At 43.8% G+C, this 22,887-nt stretch overlaps 1 protein-coding gene across 3 annotated transcripts in view; it reads left to right on the top strand.

Moving 5' to 3' along the window:
- Positions 1–22,448, top strand: part of LOC120945518 (E-selectin-like) — a 223,704-nt gene extending 201,256 nt beyond the window's left edge. For all 3 annotated transcript variants that reach the window (XM_040359719.1, XM_040359716.1, XM_040359717.1), the window contains 3 exons: positions 1,300–1,333; positions 12,886–12,923; positions 21,862–22,448. In XM_040359719.1, the coding sequence (XP_040215653.1) occupies positions 1,300–1,333; positions 12,886–12,923; positions 21,862–21,890 (101 nt within the window). In that variant the 3' untranslated portion in view covers positions 21,891–22,448. The remainder of the gene's footprint in view (positions 1–1,299; positions 1,334–12,885; positions 12,924–21,861) is intronic.
- The last annotated feature ends 439 nt before the right edge of the window (positions 22,449–22,887 follow it).

A 22,887-nucleotide genomic window follows, 5' to 3' on the forward strand; every position in this document is an offset into this window, starting at 1 on the left:
GTAAAGTGACAAGCTGTCAAGTAGAAACATGAGGAAGGTTTTTAGCCCAAAACCGCACCAGAACACTTACCTAGATGTGGACAGGACAGTACACCGGGAACCGCCGTACGAACGCACGCCCCCGGTGTACACATGTCTCTCGCTCTGTTTTAAAGGCTGGGCGTATGACGCCATGGCCGCGTCAGCCGTAACCAGTGCGCATGCGCGAGTCGAGTCTCGCGCATGCGCTAGCCAGGCCTCGCTCGCGTGTGAGCCAGGCCTCGCTTTCGGTCCTGGTCTGTCTGTGTAGAACGCAGACAGAACCCGGAAGTCAGAGGGAGCGGCGGCTGGAACGCAAGGGAACCAGACGCTCACAGGGCAAGTAAGACTTAACAAACAAGGAAAAAGACAAACCACAAACATAAACACTGCTGCCATGAAAAAAGGAAACGATACTGCTCACCATCACCACCATGATCCGTTCGGCCAGGGACACACACCGGTCTTTAGATAAAAGAAGGCTACCTGCACCGCTAGGCATACCAATCTTGCGCAATAGACTCCATAACTTCAGCGCTATTCCATGCATTCCATACCCTGCTTAACAGACAAGGCTTATTGGAGAATTCTTGGCCGAGCTTGATCAAGGGATGAGTTGTGTATGTTACATATATATTTTTTTTTTTTTTTTTTTTAGGGTAGAAGAACCAAACACATGGTCCTACGGAGGAGGACAAAAAAGGAACAAGGCTGAGAGCCCACAGCTAAGATTTATAGGGGAGGGGTCCTATTGGGTAGTTATGGAGGCGGGGCTAACCCACACGTATGCTGCCATGGAGCCAGTCAGGAAAACTACTTTATTGCTTCCGATTCTGCCTTTTACAATATTCTCTACACTTTCATACACCAGGTCCCCATGGATTCATTCTATGATTTATAATTTAAAGTAGCAACTGGCAATAAAACAGAGTAGAGTTTTTTTAACTAATGGGATGGCATGCTAAATAATTGCATGTGTTAAAATAAAACTACTGTAATATCCTAGCAGATCATCAAAAGTTCACATTTCATAGCAAAAGGCTACTGGGAAAGAAGTAGTGTTTTTAAACCAATGGGACTGACATTGTGCTAGGAAAAAACTTTCACAAGATTGTTGCAGAGAAATAGAACTTCACATGTCATAGTTGCTAATTTTAAAATTAGCCTTCTATAGTTAATTTATTGTTTTTAAGACATGTAATTGGATAATAAAACAACATTTTCTCTGCAATGTATTCTGTTACAACATTTCGCAACTCAATGTTCTGTTATTTTTTTCAGAAAAAGAAAATTCCCATATCCTGAAAACAAACAAGTAAGGTTTATTAATGTGCTTAGTACTCAATAAATACATTTGGTAATTAGAGTTGCTAAATAAACTGCAGAGTTTCAGCTGGAAACATGGAAAACTGTTTAGGCTACATTCACACCTGGGTTTTGGGCCAACAGCGTGTACCTTCAAGTAACCCAGCAAGGGTTCAGGATCGCAGCCTTATTGAAAGCAATGGGAGGCTGCTGACTCCCACAGCTAGATGCAGCAGCTTGCATGTAATTGCTATGTGGAAATTACCTGTGAGTGATTGGCCCTGGAACCAGACATCCCAGGGCCAACTTGTCTGAAATATATAACACGCTATTTAATGTTACCAGTATCTTTAAACTGTGGATTGTATTGTAGGTTTTCCCAAATTTATATTTTTCCTGTTTGCAAAAATTGTACCACTTCATCTAAATAAATGATGTAGTATTAATCCATTACACCCCACCCACTTACCACAAAAACAAACAGTGCCAATGCAAATGTAATCATGTGCCATTTACCCAAGCCTTTGTAAAAAAAATCTGTATCAGTAGACCTGCGCCTAGCCAAACAGCATTAATATTTCAAGTAAAAAAAATCATTTATATGATTCCTTGGGGAGGGTAAAAAAAAAAAAAAAAAACTCTCCCTGTAAGTTCATGCATTGCAAGGATTTCAGCAAACTTAATTGAAGGCACTTACCTTCTCCTGTTTAGGAACTACACCCGCATTCACTCAATTTCTCACTCCTGTGCTATTAGTGGGAATCAGTGGTGTACCTGGTGGGGGAAGTCCACCCTTGGTGCAAGAAGTACATGGATGTCAGTGCCCATTGCTCTACAGGAACGCCCACATAGTGGTAATGTCACGTACCTGATGGTATAGTCTGATATGCAGAGGGAGACTTCTCTTATACATCTGATTTGAGGCCCCTGGTAGAGTAAACGGGAGGCATGGGAGTGCAGAGTAGCAAGAGAGCCTGGCAGAGTTGCTAGAAGTGGAGCTGGACAGGAACTGATGGTATAGTCGGGATGGGACCAGGAACAACTGTCAGGCTGGAGACTGGAGCTTTGGCAGGTGCAGGCCGGCTGGCTGGAGATGCTGGTAAAAAAAGTCCAGAACAGATGCAGATACAGGAGCAGAGTCAGGTGCAGGCAGATTCGGCAACAGGCAGGCAGCAAGGTAGCAGAAGGAGCAGGCAGGAGCATAGTCAAAGACAAGCCGAGGTTGGGTGCAGGTTGATAGCAGGAATAGTCGGAGACAAGCCGGGTAGGTCAACTGAAACAGGTACAGACAAACGTATATCAGAAATAACCAGGAACGCTGAGTACCAGACAGCACTGATCCTGGGGAATGAATCAGTTTAATCTGGCATAAAGAACTGTCACAGGGAGCGCACCCGCACACTTGTTGGTATTCTGTTCTGTATTAGTGCGCATGCACGTGCATGTGTGCATCGTGCACGCGCCCACGCCCGCGCAGCCCTTCCCAATGGGACATGCAGTACAGGAGAACTTCTGTGTCCGCCATCTTGATTATTAGCGTGCCCTTCCTTACAGGTAATGTGCCTGCACTATAAAGACCTCAAATGCAAAGTGGCACAGAACAGAGGGTGGTTCTTCCAGGTTCCTTCTTGACTCTGATGTATAACATAACACAAAGCCAAAGGAAAGCCTGGGATCACTTCCCCTTAGTCTACATTTGGGCATTGCTCTGCATCTGTGGTCTGTTAATTGCTCTAGTGGTGATCCTTGCTGCAGGAAAAGAGGTAGCATTTTCCTTGTGGGGAGGGAGGAGGGTGGTTTATATTTGTGGTCAGTGTAGAAGTCACCATTACCTTTATGGCCAGTGTAAATGCACCCCTTACATGGGTGTTCAATAAAAGAGGTTCTACCATATATTGGTGGCCAGTGGAAGAACTGCCATCTTACATTGGAGGTCAAAGAGAGGAGTGCCCTCCTGTAATATAGAACTACCATTACATTGGTGGTTAATATCAATGCCTCTATTACATTGATGATCAGTGTACCTCCTCCCATAATATTAGTGGTAGGTGGGAGAAGTCTCCCCTTACATCAGTGGCAGAAGCATCCTTTTAACTGGTGTTAATAGTTGATGGGTTTTCATTTATACTGGAGGTCAGTGGGAGACGTGTCACCTTACACTGGAGATCAGTAGGTAAGGGACCCCTTACACTAGTGGTCATTTGGAGAAAGGTCTAATTACATTGTTAAATCTACTGTTACATTAACAGTTAGTGTAAGTGCCCCTTGACACCAGTGTTCAGTGGGAGAACAGTCCCCTCTACACTGTGGTTAGTGGAAGAGGTACCACCTTCAGCCCTGGTTCACACTGGGTACGATTTGGAACGATTTAAGATGCGATTTGACATGTCAAATCGCATCTCAAATCGGCGGCAATTGTCGGCAATGGCACTGTCCTAATCAGTGCGACGCCGCATCTGCGATTTCAAAAAGTAGTTCCTGTACTACTTTTTGCGATTTCGGGCCGGGATTTACATTAAATTGCGGCTGAAATCGTGGCAAAATCGGGGCAAAATCGCGGCAAAAATTTTACCGCGATTTTGAATTCGCAGCAGTGTGAACCTAGGCTCAAACAGAGGTCCCGCGGAATTTTTTTAATTAAAAGCCAGCAGCTACAAATACTGCAGCTGCTGACTTTTAATAAATGGACACTTACCTGTCCAGCACGCCTGCGATGTCGGCAGCAGAAGACGAGCAATCGCTCGTCTCTCTGCGGCCCCCACCGCCATCCTCGGTGAGGGAATAAGGAAGTGAAGCCTTGCGGCTTCACTGCCCGGTTCCCTACTGCGCATGCGCGAGTAGCGCAGCGCATTCCCAGTGGTCCCCGCTGTCTCCTGGGACCAGTGTGTTTCCCAGAAGGCAGCGGGGGGGGGGCGACGGGAAGTGGAGTGACTCCCGTGGGAGTCTCTCCCCTGAAAGTGGGTTTAAATACCTGTATTATACAGGTATCTGCACCCCCTCCCCCTGAAAGGTGGCAAATGTGACACCGGAGAGGGGGAGGGTTCCGAAAAGCGAAAGTTCAAGTGGAACTCTGCTTTAAGCTGGTGATTAACTATTTGACCAGGCATTTTCTGGTGCTTTTGTGAAAATCATTTATTTCATTTTGCTAGAAAATTAGTTATAACAGTATCAATCAGTATATATTTGTTTTTAAAGCAGAGGCCCTAGAGAATAACTTGATGACTTTTGAATTTTTTTGTTTGTCACACGGTATTTGCCCAGTGTTTTTTCAAAACACAACTTTTTGGGACAAAATACACTTTTTTAAATCTTAATGCAAAAAAACACAATACATAATACAATTTGTACAATTTAAAAGATGATGTTAGCGAAAAAAATTACAGTCACTGCCACCCACATGCCCAGCGTCTAAATGCAAGCTTGTCAAAGCTGCTGGCTCTAAAACGTCTTCCTTTCCATCTGGTGAATTTTGCCCCCTTCTGTTAATTTGCAGAATGTGCTGTACCACAATGTTAGGTTGCCAATTGCTATTTCTTTGCATGTAAGGTCATTCCAGCTCTGTAGCATCACATGGAAGGCAATGTTGCGGCATCATTGGGCAAGGCATGTTACTGCTGACATGTGGTCCAGCAAGCATGGTTAGGGATGATATATTTTGTTCACAGCACACTGGGTAACTCTGCTTGCAACTCGGAAGGATGCAGGACAGGGCACAGTGCTGCAACTTGTTGTGCCCCCACGTCTCCATTCGGCTAGTGGTGATGAAGCAAGATTTGTCAGCTTTACCCCCTCCTCCTCCTCCATACCCTCCTCTGATGAATTGTTCTATGCACCACAAGTACCCCCTAAGCATTCAAGGGGCTATTCAATGAGTCAGGCTAAAAGGTGCCATGCAGTGCTTCAGTTGGTGTGTCTAGAGGACAGGAACCACACTGGAGCAGAGATTCTTGCTGCTCTGCAGGGGCAGGCCCAGAGGTGGTTCATGCCAGCTGGAGCCAGAAATGGTGGTGTGCGATAATGGCACAAATCTCTTGCCCCCCCCCCCTTTAGACAGGGAAAGTTGACACATGTGCCATGCCTGGCACATGTCCTCAATTTGGTGGTACAACGTATCCTAAATAGGTACCCTGGGTTGGAAGATCTGCTAAAGCAGGTCAGAAGATTTTGTAGCCATTTCAGGTGGTTGGCTAAAATTCAGCGGGAATTCCACTTGCCCATAAACCGCCTTATTTGAGTCATGCCCGCCAGGTGAAACTCGACTTTGGCAATGCTACAGTGGCTAAACATGCAGCAGAGGGCCGGCTCAGCTTTTTTTCCCCATGCCAATGGCTGCTCTGCTCATAAAAGATGCGTGCACTGTCACCATTTGAGGAGGCCACAAGGATGGTGAGCCGTGACAATGCATGCATCATTGACACAATCCCTGTTGTGTTCTTGCTGGAGCAGATTCTGTGTGGCATTATGGACAGGGCACTCGAGGCAGAGTAGCGAAAGGAAGAGGTGGACTTCCTTTCCTCTCAAGGCCCACTTTATGCAGACACCATTATTCCTACACCACAGAACACACAAGAGGAAAGGAAGGAGGAGGGTGAGGATGCCCTGCATCCAGCATGCTTTCCAAATGGGCATTCAGTGCTGCTGGAGATTTTGTTACTGACAATAGAACGCGTCTGTCCACAGACTCCATTGACCTTCTGACATTTATCAAAATTAATCAGCCATGGATTACCAGCAGCTATGAAGCCCCGATGTTGCTGATTAAGTGTTTTCGAGATGTCGAATCTCTGTAGGACTTCTAGGCTGCCCAACGTTGTCGGTGTTGATTTAATCTGGAAGAATGGGCCCAATTAACACCCAGATACCAATTTTTTCGCACCTGTTTGACAGGTGCATATCATTGCAATTTTTGACAGTAAGCCCAAATCTTGCTTTTATAAAGACTACCTCTATAGGGTGACGATGTGAAGGTGCCGACACCTAAAGACCATTTTTTTACACCTGTTTGACAAATGCAAATCATTAACATTTTTGACAGCAGATGTCAGCAGATCTTTACAGGTAGACTAGAGGGACCCCCCAGGCACTATATTGAAAGGATTTTTTTTTATGCTTTCACTTTAAGCATAAATAAATCACTGCTCATTTAAAAATCATGTTTTTTACTAACTTTTTCTTCTAAGCTTCCCGGTCCCATTAGAGTGAGGTTACCATATTTTCAAAATGAAATCTAGTGACACCTTACTGACCTACAAAATCACCCCCCAATTTGTAGCCACACCAACAAAAATGACTACCCTTTTTTTTAACATGCTTGAAAGAAAAAAAATGGTTACAAGGATAATAATGTGGTGTAGCATGCTGAAGAATCCAGGGGTCTGGATTAAGTAGCATTTATAGTTCAGAGGTCAGAATTAAATAATGCACAGAGTGCAGGCATCAGGGATAAGTAATGCAGAGAGTTCAGGGTCAGGATAAAGGAACACATAAGGGGAGATTTACTAAAACTGGAGCACTCAGAATCTTGTGCAGCTGTACATGGTAGCAATTTAGCTTCTAAGGCTTCTAAGGCTGGGTTCACACTTGTGCAAATTAAAGCCAGTACACACGCCTCCGGAGCGGTCACGGTCCACACTGGAAAAGGGTAAATTTCGGGTCAAAATTCAGGCAAAAATTTGGACCTGATTCGCCCCTGAATCAGAGATGCACTGGACCCCTGCTACAAGCCGTGGCCGCAGCTAGTGAACCCTGCCTCACTTCAGCTTGTTCAACTAAGCTTTGACAATAAAACCTGGAAACTGAATGATTTCTATGCAGAGCTGCACCAGATTTTGCATACTCCAAATTTAGTAAATCCACCCTTATGCCGCGTACACACGCTCGGAATTTCTGACAACAAATGTTCGATGGGAGCTTTTGGTTGTGTGTAGGCTCCATTGGATATTTTCTGTCGGAGTTTCCGACAACAAAAATTTGAGCGCTGGTTTCTCAAATTTTCCGACAACAAAATCCGTTCTCCTAAATTCCGATAGTGTGTGGACAATTCCGACGCACAAAATTCCATGCATGCTCTGAATCAAGTACGAGACGGAAGCGCTCGGTCTGGTAATACTAGCATTCGTAATGGAGATAGCACATTCATCACACTGTAATGGACTGAAAAGCATGAGGCTGAAAAGCACGAATCGTTTCTCACCAAACTTCTACTAACACGACTGTTTTTTAACTTTCCTTTTCTAGTGACGTCATACGTATTGTACATCACCGCGTTCTTGACTTTCGGAATTTCCGACAACATTTGTGTGACCGTGTGTATGCAAAACAAGTTTGAGCCAACATCCGTCGGAAAAAAAATCCACGGTTTTGTTGTCGGAATGTCCGATCGTTTGTACGCGGCAATCGAGTTCAGGGATCAGGATTAGGTAACACATGGGAGTCCTTGGTCGCGATTAACGCACAGAGTTCAGGGGTCAGGATTAAATAAATCTGAGAATTCAGGGTAAGTATTAGATAAAACATAAAGTTTTATTTCAGAAATTAACTATTGAACAGAACTCAGTGATCAGGATTAAGTAATGTAGAACGTTCAGAGTCAGGATTAAGTAAACACACAGACTTCAGGGGTCAGGAGAAAGTGGCACAGAGTTCAGGGTCAGTATTAAGTAATGTACGGAGTTCAGGGGTCAGTATTAAGTGGCAGAAGATTTAATAGATGGAAAGTTAAAAAAAAAATTCAGGTGTCAGGAATATCCACTTCAGATATTTCTCTAATACATGTTAAAATTGGCATGTTATCATTGGCATGTTATTGCTTAGAACCCCCAAACATTAGTTGTTTTCTGAAAGCAGAAACCCTGGATAATAAAATGGTGGTAGTATTTGGGCAGCTGTTTATTAAACACGAGTTTTCAAGAAACAAATATACACTTTAATGTGTTTTAGTGCACATAAACACAATTTAATACCCATTTTTTGGTAAAATATTAAAGATGATGTCATGCCAAGTAAATAGTTACTTAAAGCGGAGGTTCACCCAAATAACATTTATATCAGACCAACTTCTTTATACTTCTAACATGTAAACAGTCAGCAATTTTTTATTTTTTTTAGGCTGTACATACCTTCTAATCTATATTTGCAATCCAGCTTCCGGGTACTTCTCCCCGCGGGAGTAGACGTTTCTATGCTGAGGAGGCATGTCATCTAGGAGGTCGCCCAGATGATTGACATTGTTTCAGAAAAAGTTCCCGCCCCCCGTATTGCGTAGGCGCGTCACGAGTCACGGCGTTTCCGAAAGAAGCCGAACATGCAGAGCTGCGAGTCGGCTCTATACGGCGCCTGCGCACCGACTAGGAGCAGTGTAGAGCTGACTGCACAGGCGCCGTATAGAGCTTCTTCATGTTCGGCTTCTTTCGGAAAAAACGTGACTCGTGACGCGCCTACTCAATATGGGGGGCGGGGCCTTACTTAAAGAAGTTGGTCTGATATAAATGTTATTTGGGTGAACCTCCGCTTTAACATATCATGCTTTTAAACTGCACACATGTGAAATGGTGACAAACTACAGTACATTCAATTTTTCTATAGGTGTTGCTTTAAAACCCTTCACCGATTATCAGTTTGGAGTTCAACAGGAGGTCTGGCACTAGAAATATTTCTCTCACTGTGATGTTTGCAGCAATACCTCTTTTTACTCTTTATTAATTTTTTTATGAGAGGTACTCTTTATTGAGAGATATGGGGTCTGGTACTGGTATGTCCTAAGGCAGCCCTCAAATTTTCCACTTGCCTATCTAATTTTGCAAATGGAAAATGATTGCTGGCGAGTGCAGGGTTGCCTCGAATGGGGGGTGCAAGCACCACCGGCAGGCGGAGTTGATTGGGATACATTCTCCCTGCGATCGCCGAGAGGAAAAGAGAGGGGAGGAAGAGGCAAGCCGGCTCATCAGAGAGCAGGAATTGCCCACTGTAATAGCTTTTATTTAAATTGCCGGGTGTTTTCGGAGCTCAACGTCACATAGATCGGCCTCCTGGCCCGGTGTCTTTGATAGACAAAACAGAAGTCCAATGCGGGATGTGTGATGTCATCAAAAGTGCCGGGCCAGGAGGCGGGACTATATGACGTGAACTCTGGGAACACATTACAGTGGGCAATCGCCAGCCGGGAAGACACTGGCTGCAAAAAGCACCAAGATGTGTAGCGCTATATCATATGTCATTCATTCATTCATTGAAATAATCCGGCCAGCTTGCCTCTTCCTCTGCTCAGGTGAGGCTGTATTGATGGACACTGGTTATGCTGCACTGATGGGCACTGATAAAGTTGTTCGTAATATTTATTTTTGTAACTTAAATGTAGATAAAACATTTAAGTGTCATTTCATGAGATGATTTATGAGGGTGTGTTTAGGGGTGAGGCATGGTAGGAGTTGGGAGGGGCAACTGGTGGCGAGTAACCCTTAAGGCCTGGCTAGGAGATCAGGTTTAAAAATTCAGGGATCTGGTCAGCAATAAGCTTCTCAAAATTTATGGCTAGTCTCAGTCATTCATCAAGGCCCAGCGTTGTCCCTGGGAGCCAGGTAGTGTACTGTAAAGTTTGTAGTGCGTAGGCTCCAATCCATTGCCGTGCACGCACAGAGATACAAGTTGAAGCCTGTGCACTCTATGGTGCTCAGCTCACAACAGTGACTGTCCTTGGGAAATGTAGACACATGGCAACCTTACTATTACAGGCAAGGAAATCCTCATTTGCTTGTGCAAAGGCTGAACAGATCCACCTCTCTTTTTTGTCTGACACGCTAATCATTGTGTTCTAGTTGTTTTACAAACCTAAACAAAATGTAGATCAGAACTTTCCTGATCTGTATATTTGTTCTGGGTCTCAGGATAGTATACTGTAAATGTCAGAAACAACTAGCATTCTCAAATCGGCCAAATAGTGGCATACCTAGCGTATTTGACACTTGGAGTGGATTATTTTTAAACTCTCCCTTTCTCTATATAGCAAAAAAAAGTAATAATGTTATAAAACAAATAAGGGTGTCCAGAAAATATGTTATTTATCTAAGAAGGGTTCACACATGTCTAGTGCGAATTGCCCCTCCGTTTCACTGTTCAGCTGCCATTTAGATGCGGTTCAGATGCAAACTTCTGGAGCAAGCAGATACCGGTGTATTTAACATTAGCTGGTTAAGGAGCTGACCGGGAAACCGGCTGTCGCTTCCTTAACAATGGATTTATCAGCTGTCAGCGGGGTTTCCTACTGACAGCTGAATGTAAACAAAAAACATGCTGGCAGTAAAAAATCATGGGCTGGGTCTGGTATGAATTTTAGGGGAACCCCATGCCAAATATTTTTTAATAACCAGCGTAGGGCCCCCCAAATCCATGGATTTTGAGGGGAACCCCTACATCAAAATTAAAAAAATGATGTGGCATTCCCCGAAAATCGATAGCAGACCCTTTTTCAAAAATGCAGCCCGGCAGTCCAGGAAAAGGGGGGTGGGCGAGTGAATGCTCCCCCCTCCTGAACCATACCAGGACACATGCCCTTAACACTAGGGGTGTGCCCCAACGCACCTTGTCCCCATGTTAATGGGAACAAGGGCCTCTTGCCCACAACCTTGGTCAGTGGTTGTGGGGGTCTGTAGGCAGGGGGCTTATCAGACTCTTGAAGCCCCCTATAACAAAGGGGCTCCCAGATCCTGGCCCCACCCTATGTGAATGAGTTCGGGGAACATTGTACCCCTATTCATTCACCAAAAAAGTGTAAAAAAAATCTATAAACACATACACAGTTTTTGACATTTCCTTTATAAAAAAAACAAAAACAATGTCCCCCACCGCCACCTCCGACCCAAAAAAGGAATAAAAAAAAAGCTATGCTTGTGCCGAAAGCTCCCACCGTCTGGCTTCTCTGACATTTGACAGTTCTTAACCACTTCCATACAGGACATTTTCACCCCCTTCCTGCCCAGACCAATTTTTAGTTTTCAGCGCTGTCGCACTTTGAATGACAATTGCACGGTAGTGCGACGTCACTCCCAAACACAATTGACGCCCTTTTCTCCTACAAATAGAGCTTTCTTTTGGGGGTATTTGATCACCTCTGCGGTTTTTATTTTTTGCGCCATAAACAAAAGAAGAGCAACAATTTTGAAAAAAACACAATATCTTTTACTTTTTGATTTAATAAATATCATAATAAAAAAAAAATTCCCTCAGTTTCGACCGATGCGTATTCTTCTACATATTTTTGGTAAAAAATCGCAATAAGCGTATTTGATCGGTTTGCGCAAAAGTTCTAGCGTCTACAAAATAGGGAATAGAATTATGGCATTTTTTTTTTTTTACTAGTAATGGCGGCGATCTGCGATTTTTATTGTGACCGTGGCATTGCGGTGGACATATCGGACACTTTTGACACATTTTTGGGACCATTCACATTTACACAGCGATTAGTGCTATAAAACTGCACTGATTACTGTGTAAATGTGACTGGCAGGGAAGGGGTTAACACTAGGGGGCGCCGGGCACGCGCACGAGCAGTCTGAAGGAGGAAAGGTTCCCGCCGACATAATTTTACAATGACTCGGTAGGGAAGTGGTTAAATAGCTAAGGGGTGGGCCACCTGACGACGTCACCTGGTGGTACCACCCTCTTATGACATCACCGGTCACAATACAGTACAGTAAATGTTTATAATACACAGGCAATACATAGGTAATCATTACAATATGATCTCAGCAAACAGGCAATTGTGACAATATGTGGGCAACAAATGGGCAATCTTGACAATCTGTGAGCAAAAAATGGACAGCTGTGACAATATGTGGCAATCATTGCAATGCAGGCAACATACAGGAAATCCTGACACAATATGCAGACAACACTTGGCAGAGGGGGGAACAACAGGCAGCGGGGGGAACTCAATAAAGCCACTACTTTTCTGGCATTAACCCCTCTTGTACATGTATTGCACCAAAATTCATGAAGCACATACAACATTTTTTTATTCTGACAGTGGCTCATGCATCAAATTCAGGTTCTTCTCAAATTTGTCACTATTACATTGTGGCACAATGAATACAACAAATTCTAAATAAAATACAGACAGTTCATATTTTACATAAGTGAAGCCAATTAAGATCAACTCTAATTTGGTGTAGAGAGAGAAACTGGTGCAGAAAGATTTTGCATTCTAAAAGTGAGGCAACAGGTGCCAAATTCAAGTAAACGTTCCAGACAGGTACATGAATGTGGCACATGCTGCACCACCTTTAGAATGCATGAAAAATCTGTTGCAAAATCTGTCGGCCGCATTCATTATGAATTCTAGGGACTGTTCAGTATAAGCTTAACCTGTCAGACAAAGTAGAAATGGAATGGCACAGGCACACTGGCAATGACTGTACCCAGGGTGTACCACACCCACTGCTCCACCCAAGGTACAAAACAGGAGCCCTGCAATATAAGCCTCAATATTTCTGTTAGTACAAATACAGATTTGGACATTCTTGCTGTTTTTATATTCTACATGACTAAATGCTAATCTTTTATTTTTAGAGAACCTGCAAATACTTTTGAAAATCCTGCATTTGAAGGTTGGTGGTTTGTTTTAAATCATATTTGTATATGTACCAGTTAAATGTTTTCAACTGTATTGTATATACAAAGCTGTCAAATAAATGTGTGTGTGTATAAATATATAAACAATTTAATGAAATTGTCATAAAAAAAATTAGAGGTTACCATTGGAGGCCTTTTCCAGCAAATGCTACTTACCTGACTGTAATGCTGGTCCTCTAGCTTTAGTAATTTGAGTGACAGAACAATTATGCAGATAGGGAAGAAAAAACTATCTGTATGCTTGCTCTAGTGCACTTGTAGCGAAAAGTAGATTTGCCTTTCGTAAATAACCCCCATAGTGTTTTGCTTTTAGACCAAAAAGTACAATTTTGGTCTCATCTGACCAGAGCACCTTTTCCCACATATTTGCTTTGTCCCCCACATGTTTTCTCTCAAACTGGACTTCTTATGACTTTCTTTCAACAATGGCTTTCTTCTTGCCACTCTTCCATAAAGGTCAGATTTGTGGAGTGCATGACCAATTTTACACACGACCGTTTTACATGACGAAATTGGTCATTAAAAACGATCGTGTGTAGGCTCCAGAGCATTATTCTCGACGTGAAAAATGGGCATTAAAATTTTAGAACACGGTCGTGTGTATCTGGTGAGTGGGGTAGCCTGAGGGGAGCACCGGGAACACTCGGAGTTGTGTGACAGAGGCACCACTTTCACACCCGCTTGTCTGTTGGACTTTTTCCAATCTATCAAGATCCTTTGTACATTTCTCTATGGTTTCGATTACAGAAAGAAGAATGTTGAACTATATATCTATTTGACACATTTTTTTGACAGTTTGTGCAATGGTTTTTCTTCCCCAGGATGGACATTATATTTTATATATAGATGTTATAATTAGTGTACACTTCTAGTCCACTCACTGCACCATCTGGGGCACGTTTACAGTAATACCCCTTTTTTCTGCAAAGGGGACAGGAGCCTACCTATTATTATCGCGCCCGGACAGATTGTGTCTAAGTAGAGGCGTGGATGATTGATTGGGCTGAGTTGTATTTGATTTATGCACTTAGCTGTATTCCTGCTACATCTACCTGTTAGTATATAGCAAGGGTTTATTATCAAGAATATATTACCTGCAGTTGATACCTCATATATAGCTACCTAAGTATAGAATGCCATACACTATATACTAGCGCATTGAATAGCATATTTTGTACATAAGAGGACATTGTACTCTATCATCCTATCAGTAGCACTTACCAGCTGCGGACTTTCATTACTGTAGTTTTTGAGGAGCATTATCAGAACATACTGCACACCCAGCGTTCTATCAGGGGGTCATGATATATACCCCTTATCTAGCTCCTTTTATAGTGCTTATATAAGCAGCGCCACCATCCCTATCCATATATCCACTATCCATCTCTGCCCCTTGGGGGACAGTTTTTCAGGGAGGCAGCAGCTTCTTACCTCTGACATCCTAGCGCAGGTTTCTATTTTTCTTTTACGGTCGTGTGTAGGCTTGCATGCTCAGAAGCAAGTTATGAGAAGGAAAATTTGCATAATCAGCCCAAAGGGTGGCGCCTATCGAATGGAACTTCACTTTTATAGTGCCGTCGTACGTGTTGTACACGATCACGCTTTCCTCGAGCATTTTTTTTTCACGATCGTGTGTATGCAAGGCAGGCTTGACAAGAATCACGTCGAGAATCATGTCGAGAAAAACTTCGTTTTTGTTCCATGACATGAAAAATGGCCGTGTGTACGCGGCTTAATAGTTGTCCTCTGGACAGATTTTTGCCCTGTACACACGATCGGTTCATCTGATGACAACGGTCTGATGGATTTTTTCATCAGATATCCGATGAAGCTGTCTTTAATCAGTCTTGCCTACACACCATCAGTTAAAAAAACGATCGTGTCAGAACGTGGTGACGTAAAACACAACGACGTGCTGAGAAAAATTAAGTTCAATGCTTCCGAGCATGCGTTGACTTGATTCTAAGCATGCGTTGATTTTTAACCAATGGATTTCCCCACAGACGATCGTTTTTTTCTATCGTTTTTTTTAACCATCAGATAATTTGAAAACAGGTTCTACGATGGGAAAAAAACTGATGGGGCCCACACACAATCGGTTCATCTGATGAAAACGGTCCATCAGACCGTTTTCATCAGACAAACCGATCGTGTGTATGCGGCATTTCCCGCCTAAGTTGTGGATCTCTGCAGCTTCTCTGATGAATGCTCTCCTTGCCCGGCCTGTCAGTTTGGGTGGACGGCCATGTCTTGGTAGGTTTGCCATACTCTTTCCATTTAGAGATGATGGATTGAACAGTGCTCTGTGAGATGTTCAAAGTTTGGGCTATTTTTTTATAACCTAACTCTGTTTTAAACTTCTCCACAACTGTATCCTTCACCTGTCTGGTGTGTTCCTTGGTTTTCATGACACTGTTCTCAAACAAACCTCTGAGGGCTTCATAGAACAGCTGTATTTATACTGAGATTAAATTACACACAGGTGGACTCTATTTACTAATTAGGTGACTTCTGAAGGCAATTGATTCCACTAGATTTTAGTTAGGGATCTGAATACAAATGCACGCCACACTTTTCAGATAATTATGTGTAAAAAAATAAATAAATAAATAAATAAACAAACCATTTATAATTTCCCTTCCACTTCACAATTATGTGCCACTTTTTTTTGGTCTATCACATAAAATCCCAATAAAAAGTTACAATCGTGATGTAGCACTACCCCTGAAGGAGCTGCTGGTTTAGATTTTGGGTTTTGCACGTTACCTCTAAGTTCATTGTCTAGGGAAGAAAGTTTTTAGTAATTGCAATGTCCACACAGGATGTAAAACCTTCAACTGTTCGGTTTTATTATTGCTGCATAAACTTGTGAAGGAAGCGGAGAGTATAGAGAGAAGGGGAAGGTTCTGGTACACAGACAGAATGCACAAAAAGTATTTAAAGTTCCAGTATTCGCCACTCACTCCTGAGTGGGTATTGCTCACCCAGATAGACCCCTCTCACATGGCCTAGCAGCCGGAATGATGCACGGACAGTATAGAAACAGTCTCTGCCACAGACCGTCTGAGAGCAGAAAATCGATAGCCAGGAATCCTCTGCCACAGGATTTAAGTCCCGAACTTCCTGTCTTACAGCAAAAGAGCCTTTAAGCCAATCTGGCAGACCATAAGACAAATTGTGTATTGAATCCCTTTAGTTAACGAGGTCACAGGCCTATCCGAGATATCATCTTGTCTTGCTTGGTCTCCTCCAGGGCAGGTCCTCCCCTCGTTTCCTTCGTTAAGGAGCTTCCCCCACTTGGATGGACAGCTTGGGATTCCTTCTAGAACCATAGGCCCCAGCCAGCTTAGCTGGGCCTACACAATAGGAGCACAGCCTCGGACCAACGTGGTCCCGGGTTGAAATCACACACACGCACCTCGCGCAAGGAGGGCCACGAGGCGAAGGACCCCGAAAAACAGCGTCTGCCTCTCAAGTATCCCTTCCCAGCACGCACAGTGGGGCACCACTCCCACTGGTCTCCTGCGAGAAGGGTCTCTTAACACACCATGGTTTGCCCGAGTTCCAACATGGGCCTAAGGTGGTAACGTCACCTACAGGCAACAGGGGAAAGATTCTACCGAGCACATCCACAGCCAGAACAGAGTCTAATTTACATAGAATTAGTAAAGTCTGAGCCCAAATATTGACTCAGACACCCCTAAATTTACAATAGCGCCCGACTCATACAAAAATGTAAATCAATTCAAATGTTTTGTATTGATTTCAATGTTTTGTATTATCACGGTTGTTACTTGTATGTGGTGGTTATGCATCATTCCACCATTTTTTTAAATGGGATTGAATAAATATTGTTTTACTTAAAGTGGTTGTAAAGTCAGAAGGTTTTTTATCTTAATGCATTCTATGCATTAAGACAAAGAACCTTCTGTTTGCAGCAGCTGCCCTCAGCCCCCCTAATACTTACCTGAGGTCCCTCTAACTCCAGCGATGTTGTTGGAATGTCTTGGCTGCCCAGTACTCCCCTCCTCATTGGCTGAGACAGCAGCCTGGTGCCATTGGCTCATGGTGCTGTCAATCAAAGTCAGTCAGCCAATAAGGATAGAAAGGGGGTGGGGCCAGGCCACATCTCTGTGTCTGAATTAACACAGATAGCTGTGACTCGTCTCGGGTTTCCCCATAGCAAGCTGCTTGCTGTGGGGGCACCTAATAGGAGGGAGGGGTCAGGAGCCCTAACCAGGGACCCGAGAAGAGGAGGAACCTGGCTGCTGCAAATGCACTGCACAGAGGAGGTGAGAATGACATGTTTGTGTTTTTTTAATAAAAAAACACAACTTTACAATCACTTTAATTGTGTTGTTAGTTTGAGAATGATGCCTCTAAAGCCCCTTAATCACTCCCTGAGATGTGGTAATTTTTTATATTTTTTTGTAAACATTGACTATGATGTCTTCCTCCCTGCTGACAAATCTGGTGGCCTAATCCAAACAACCTCTTTCAAGAACTGTCCTTAAAGGGGTTTTTAAAGGCAGAAGTTTTTTTTTATCTTAATGCATTAAGATAAAAAGCCTTATTTGTGTAGCAGCCCCCCTCCTAGCACTCCCTAATACTTACCTGAGCCCCATCTCTGTCCAGCAATGTCCACGAGTCCCTCAGCCTTCGGAGACTCTCCCTCCTTATTGGCTGAGACACAGCAGCGGCGCCATTGGCTCCCGCAGCTCTCAATCAAAGTCAGTTAGCCAATCAGGAGAGAGAGGTGGGGCCGAACAGCAGCTCCGTGTCTGAATGGACACAGGGAGCTGCCGCTCGTCTCAGGTGCCCCATAACAAGTTGCTTGCTGTGGGGCACTCGACAGGAGGGAGGAGCCAGGTGCACCGAAGAGGGACCCGAGAAGAGAAAGATCTGCGCTGCTCTGTGCACAGAGCAGGTAAGCATAACACGTTTGTTATTTAAAAGAAAACAAAAAATTTGACTTTACAATTGCTTTAACCACTTCAATCCTGGGAACTTTTACCCTCTTCCTGCCCAGGCCTATTTTCAGCTTTCAGCGCTGTCGCACTTTGAATGACAATTCCTCGGTCGTGCAACAATGTACCCATATGATATTTTTATCATTTTTTTCACACAAATTGTTTTCTTTTGGTAGTATTTATTCACCAAGAGTTTTTTATTTTTTTGCTAAATAAATGAAAAAAATGCTTTTCCTTTGTTTCTGTTTTATATACAGAATTCGCATTACTGTACAATTGTCAGTTAAAGCGATGCAGTGCCAAATTGTAAAAAGTGCTCTGGTCAGGAAAGGGGTAAAATCTTCCAGGGCTGAAGTGGTTAAGTTGTAATCTTTGCAAAAATGTTTAGGAAAATTAAGAAATTAGAAAAAAATGTTTTCACAATTTTTGTTTTCTTTCTACACACTGTCACCAGTGCAGTACAGCGTTATCATAAAACGGGTGTGGCTGTGATCAGAGACACTGACTGGTGACAGTATGTTAAAAAAATATATATATTTTGTATTACTTTTTTTTATGATTTTTTTTAGCGCACTGTAACCAGAGCAATACAATGTTACCATAGTAACACTGTACTACAGTATGAATGGCATAAAAGGAAGCCATCCATTGTTTATAAATGTCATGTGATATGCTGTGATTAGTGACAGCGATCACATGGTACGGACAGCGGGCCAGTACACTGATCAGTCAGTGATAGACACAGCCCGTAACAGATCGTGCCACAGCACGGCCCCTGGGTGTCCACCCAAATCAACTGGGTAATCTACCTCCTTCATGATCTTCCACTGTCTGGAATAAAAGCCCCACATTCATTGTCACTACTTTGACCCTTCCAATATCTTTCCAATAGCATTAGGATCATATACTTTTGTCCTGGCTATACTCATGTTTTGTTCAGGTCAAATTCAGAGATCAAAGCTTAACCCATTGTGTATAAAAGGATATGTATACATTTGCATCATGGTGCATACCAGGGGCAATTTGAGGATTGTAAAAGACCTGGGGCGCCCCAAAGGGAGTTGTAATATAAATAAATGGCAAATTTGAATGTGAAGGAATGTGATTGGTGAACTGTGGGTTATGCCAAACTGCCATAACAATGGGGGGGGGGGGGGGTTAAAGAGACATGGTTAACTAAAACCCGAGCTTCCCTGTACCTATAAAATATGCTTTAATTCCTGTACCTCAAGAGAGTGTCTCACAGACATACAGTATATAAACGTATACACACAGAATATAGATAGAAAGTGTGTTTTTATACTTAAATGTTTATTATTTCTTACAATTATTTTTTTATTACTATTTATTGCAATTTTATTTATTTGTGCCCTGTTGGAGAGCTTTGGTGAGATATCAGGGGTCTTAACAAACCTCTGACATCTCCCCTTTGAGACAGAGAAAGGAACTAAGGACACAGATTCCCCAGTCCCTTTCTCAGCTGCACTGAAAATGAATGGACAGGAGACAGAGGCTCCTCTCCATTCATAAACTGAAGCATCGTAAACACAGATTACGATGTTTCAGTTATATGAATGGACAGAGTCAGTGATCACTGACTGTGTTCATTCAGAAAAGGTAAGAGCCGGGTTTAGCGGCTCCTACTTCCACTCTCCATCCTGACAGAGGGGGCTGAGGAGGATATGGAGGGTGACACGGAACGCAAAGGGGAACATGGAGGGTGACACAGAGCGAGGAGAGGGACAGCAGCAGCACGAAGGGGGGATTCGGAGCGCAGAGGGGGAGAGCAGAATAACGGAGGAGGGCAGCAGAAGCACGGAGGAGGGACACGAAGCGCGGAGGGGGAGAGCAGAACAGCGGAGGAGGACAGCAGTAGCACGGAGGGGGGGACACGGAGCAAGGAGGGGGAGAGCAGAATAACGGAGGAGGACAGCAGAAGCACGGAGGGGGGACACGGAGGGGGAGAGCAGAATAACGAAGGAGGACAGCAGAAGCACGGAGGGGGGACACGGAGCGTGGAGGGGGAGAGCAGAATAACGGAGGAGGACAGCAGCAGCACGGAGGGGGGACACAGAGCACGGAGGGGGAGAGCAGAATAACAGAGGAGGACAGCAGAAGCACGGAGGAGGGACACGAAGTGCGGAGGGGGAGAGCAGAACAGCAGAGGAGGACAGCAGTAGCACGGAGGGGGGACACGGAGCGCGGAGGGGGAGGGCAGAATAACGGAGGAGGACAGCAGTAGCACGGAGGGGGGACACGGAGCGCGGAGGGGGAGAGCAGAATAACGGAGGAGGACAGCAGCAGCACGGAGGGGGGACACAGAGCACGGAGGGGGAGAGCAGAATAACAGAGGAGGACAGCAGAAGCACGGAGGAGGGACACGAAGTGCGGAGGGGGAGAGCAGAACAGCGGAGGAGGACAGCAGTAGCACGGAGGGGGGACACGGAGCGCGGAGGGGGAGAGCAGAATAATGGAGGAGGACAGCAGCAGCATGGAGGGGTGACACAGAGCGCTGAGGGGGAGAGTAGCACGGATGGGGAACTGGAGGAGGATACAGGGACAGTCAGCGGTGATCGTGCGGCTTTGGGGGGAGATACAAGCACCGATCACCGCTGTATAGATTTCACTAAATCAGCTATAAAGGGGGGGGGGGGTCCGGGGACAAGCTGTCAGGCTGTATTGAAATCTATACAGGAAGATCGGTGCTTGTAACTCCCCCCGCCGCACCGATCATCCCTGACTGCCCAAGTATCGGATGAAGCATCGGAGCATTTTCCCTGAGTACAAGTACTCTGGGAAATGCTTTGTATCGGTACCGATAATTGTCTTTCATTTCCATTTTAAACTGAATGGGTTTACTAAACTGAATGTTTTACAAAGTAAGGGTTCACATATACTTTAATTATTTAGCCTCCCCAACAACTATATGATTGCTGCAATTTTTAAAACACATGAAGCTGTGAGGCTGGGTTCACACCTATGCAAATTGGATGAGGTTTTCTCCGCATCCAATTTGCATAGCAGGAGAATGTGACCTGCTCTCTGTGGAGTCATCTCACATATATCTGGGGTGGCTGCGAGCGCACTGCACAGAAACTGTGCGTCTTTAGCTCCATTTCAGGGCCGAATTCAGGCAAAGATTCGGCCCTGATTTGTCCCTAAACGGAAGAATGCGTTCCTGTGCGATCCGCAGCCGGTTCCATTGTGAACTAAGCCTTAAAATGACTTGTGAGAATTTTAGAGTATTGCTAGAATAACTGCAATAGTTAGTACCAGGAAGATTGACAAATATGTACTGTAATTAAGAAGTGCACGTTAAGTCAAGAAGGCATCCTCCTGTTGAGTGCCCCCACAGCAAGCAGCTTGCTATGGGAGCACCCGAGATGAGCCACAGCTCCCCGTGTCCATTCAGACATGAAGCTGCAACCTGGCCCCGCCTCCTCTCTCTCCTCATTGGCTGCCTGACTTTGATTGACAGCGGTGGGAGAAAATTGCGCCATGCTGCTGTCTCAGGCAATGAGGAGGGAAGTACCGGGAAGTCCTGCAACATTGCTGGACCTAGAGAGACCTCAGGTAAGTATTAGTGGGGCAGCTACACACAGCAGGCTTTTTATCTTAATTCATAAGATGCATTAAGATAAAAACATGTCTACCTTTACAATCACTTTAAGGCCCTACTCACATCTGTGTGCTTTATGTGCAGCATGTTAAAAAGAATACTGCCATCTGCATCTTTGATGAAAAGCACATATAATATAGAGTTCAATGGTAATGCACCTAAAACGCATTTAAAATGTGCCCACAATGCACAGTATAGATGTGAACCGGCCCTTATACCTGATTGACCTTGGTCTGAACTAATAAATCCCCCACACGTATACTTGATAGTCAATAACTTGTGTCTTGTTGTACCTCTAAAATGTTTGAATGTCTTTGCTTTTAGACACAGAAATGAACTCATTGGACCTTTAATTTCTGGATTGGACTATGCCTCGGACAAAAGCAGGATACTACAAAGTTCTAAATAATCCTACAACGTGAAGAAAAGTTAAACAGTTTTGAGATTACAATCTAGGATTACCATTTATTTATTTATCGGTGAATAGAGATTTTTTAAGTGCAACCTAAAAGTGCACAAAACCACCGTGAGAAGACATGGGGGGGGGGTATTTACTAAAACTGGTGGACTCAGAATCCGGTGCAGCTGAGCATTGTAACCAATCAGCTTCTAACTTCAGCTTATCCAATTAGGATTTGCAAGTAAAACCTGGAAGCTGATTGGATGCTATGCAGAGCTGCACCAGATTGTTCACTCTGCGGCTTTAGTAAATAACCCCCATAGTGTTTTGTTCAGATAGACTGCATTGCTGCTGAAATACATGAAAAACAAAGTAGGACTTCCAACATATATTGGTAAAAATATAAATATCACACCATTTCCAACAAACTTTGTGGTTTTTTTTTAAATAAAGTTGTTCACAAAAGGTCTCATTATTTGTCAGTTGAATAAAATACAACATTGTTACAGTATATTTTCTTTTTTATATGTCTGGTTATTGGCTCATAAATACCATGTCACAGACAAGATCAAGCATGCAGCAAATAGCATCATGAAGAAGTTAGAACATCTGATCTGCATTATTATTCGGGGGCAGGGACTCAAAAAGTAGTGAATCAATAACAACATAAATACAAAAACACCACGTAGAAAGCATTAGAAGGTACTAATGGTTACATTTGTCACATACAGCACAAATAAATATACTGCATGTATGATGTTAACATTTTGTACAGTGAGGATTATATGTCTGTAGCATATGGGCTGTTCCTACAAGAGTATTTTATATTCGGTCCAGGGGTGCTTTATAAAAACTGTGTGCCAGTGTGCAAGATCACACCTTGGGCCCTTATGGCAGAGAAAAACAAAGTGCAGCACACCATGGCAAAAATTGGGTGTGGTTTTCTTTGT

Source organism: Rana temporaria, chromosome 7, assembly GCF_905171775.1.
Source record: "Rana temporaria chromosome 7, aRanTem1.1, whole genome shotgun sequence".
Lineage (NCBI taxonomy): Eukaryota > Metazoa > Chordata > Amphibia > Anura > Ranidae > Rana > Rana temporaria.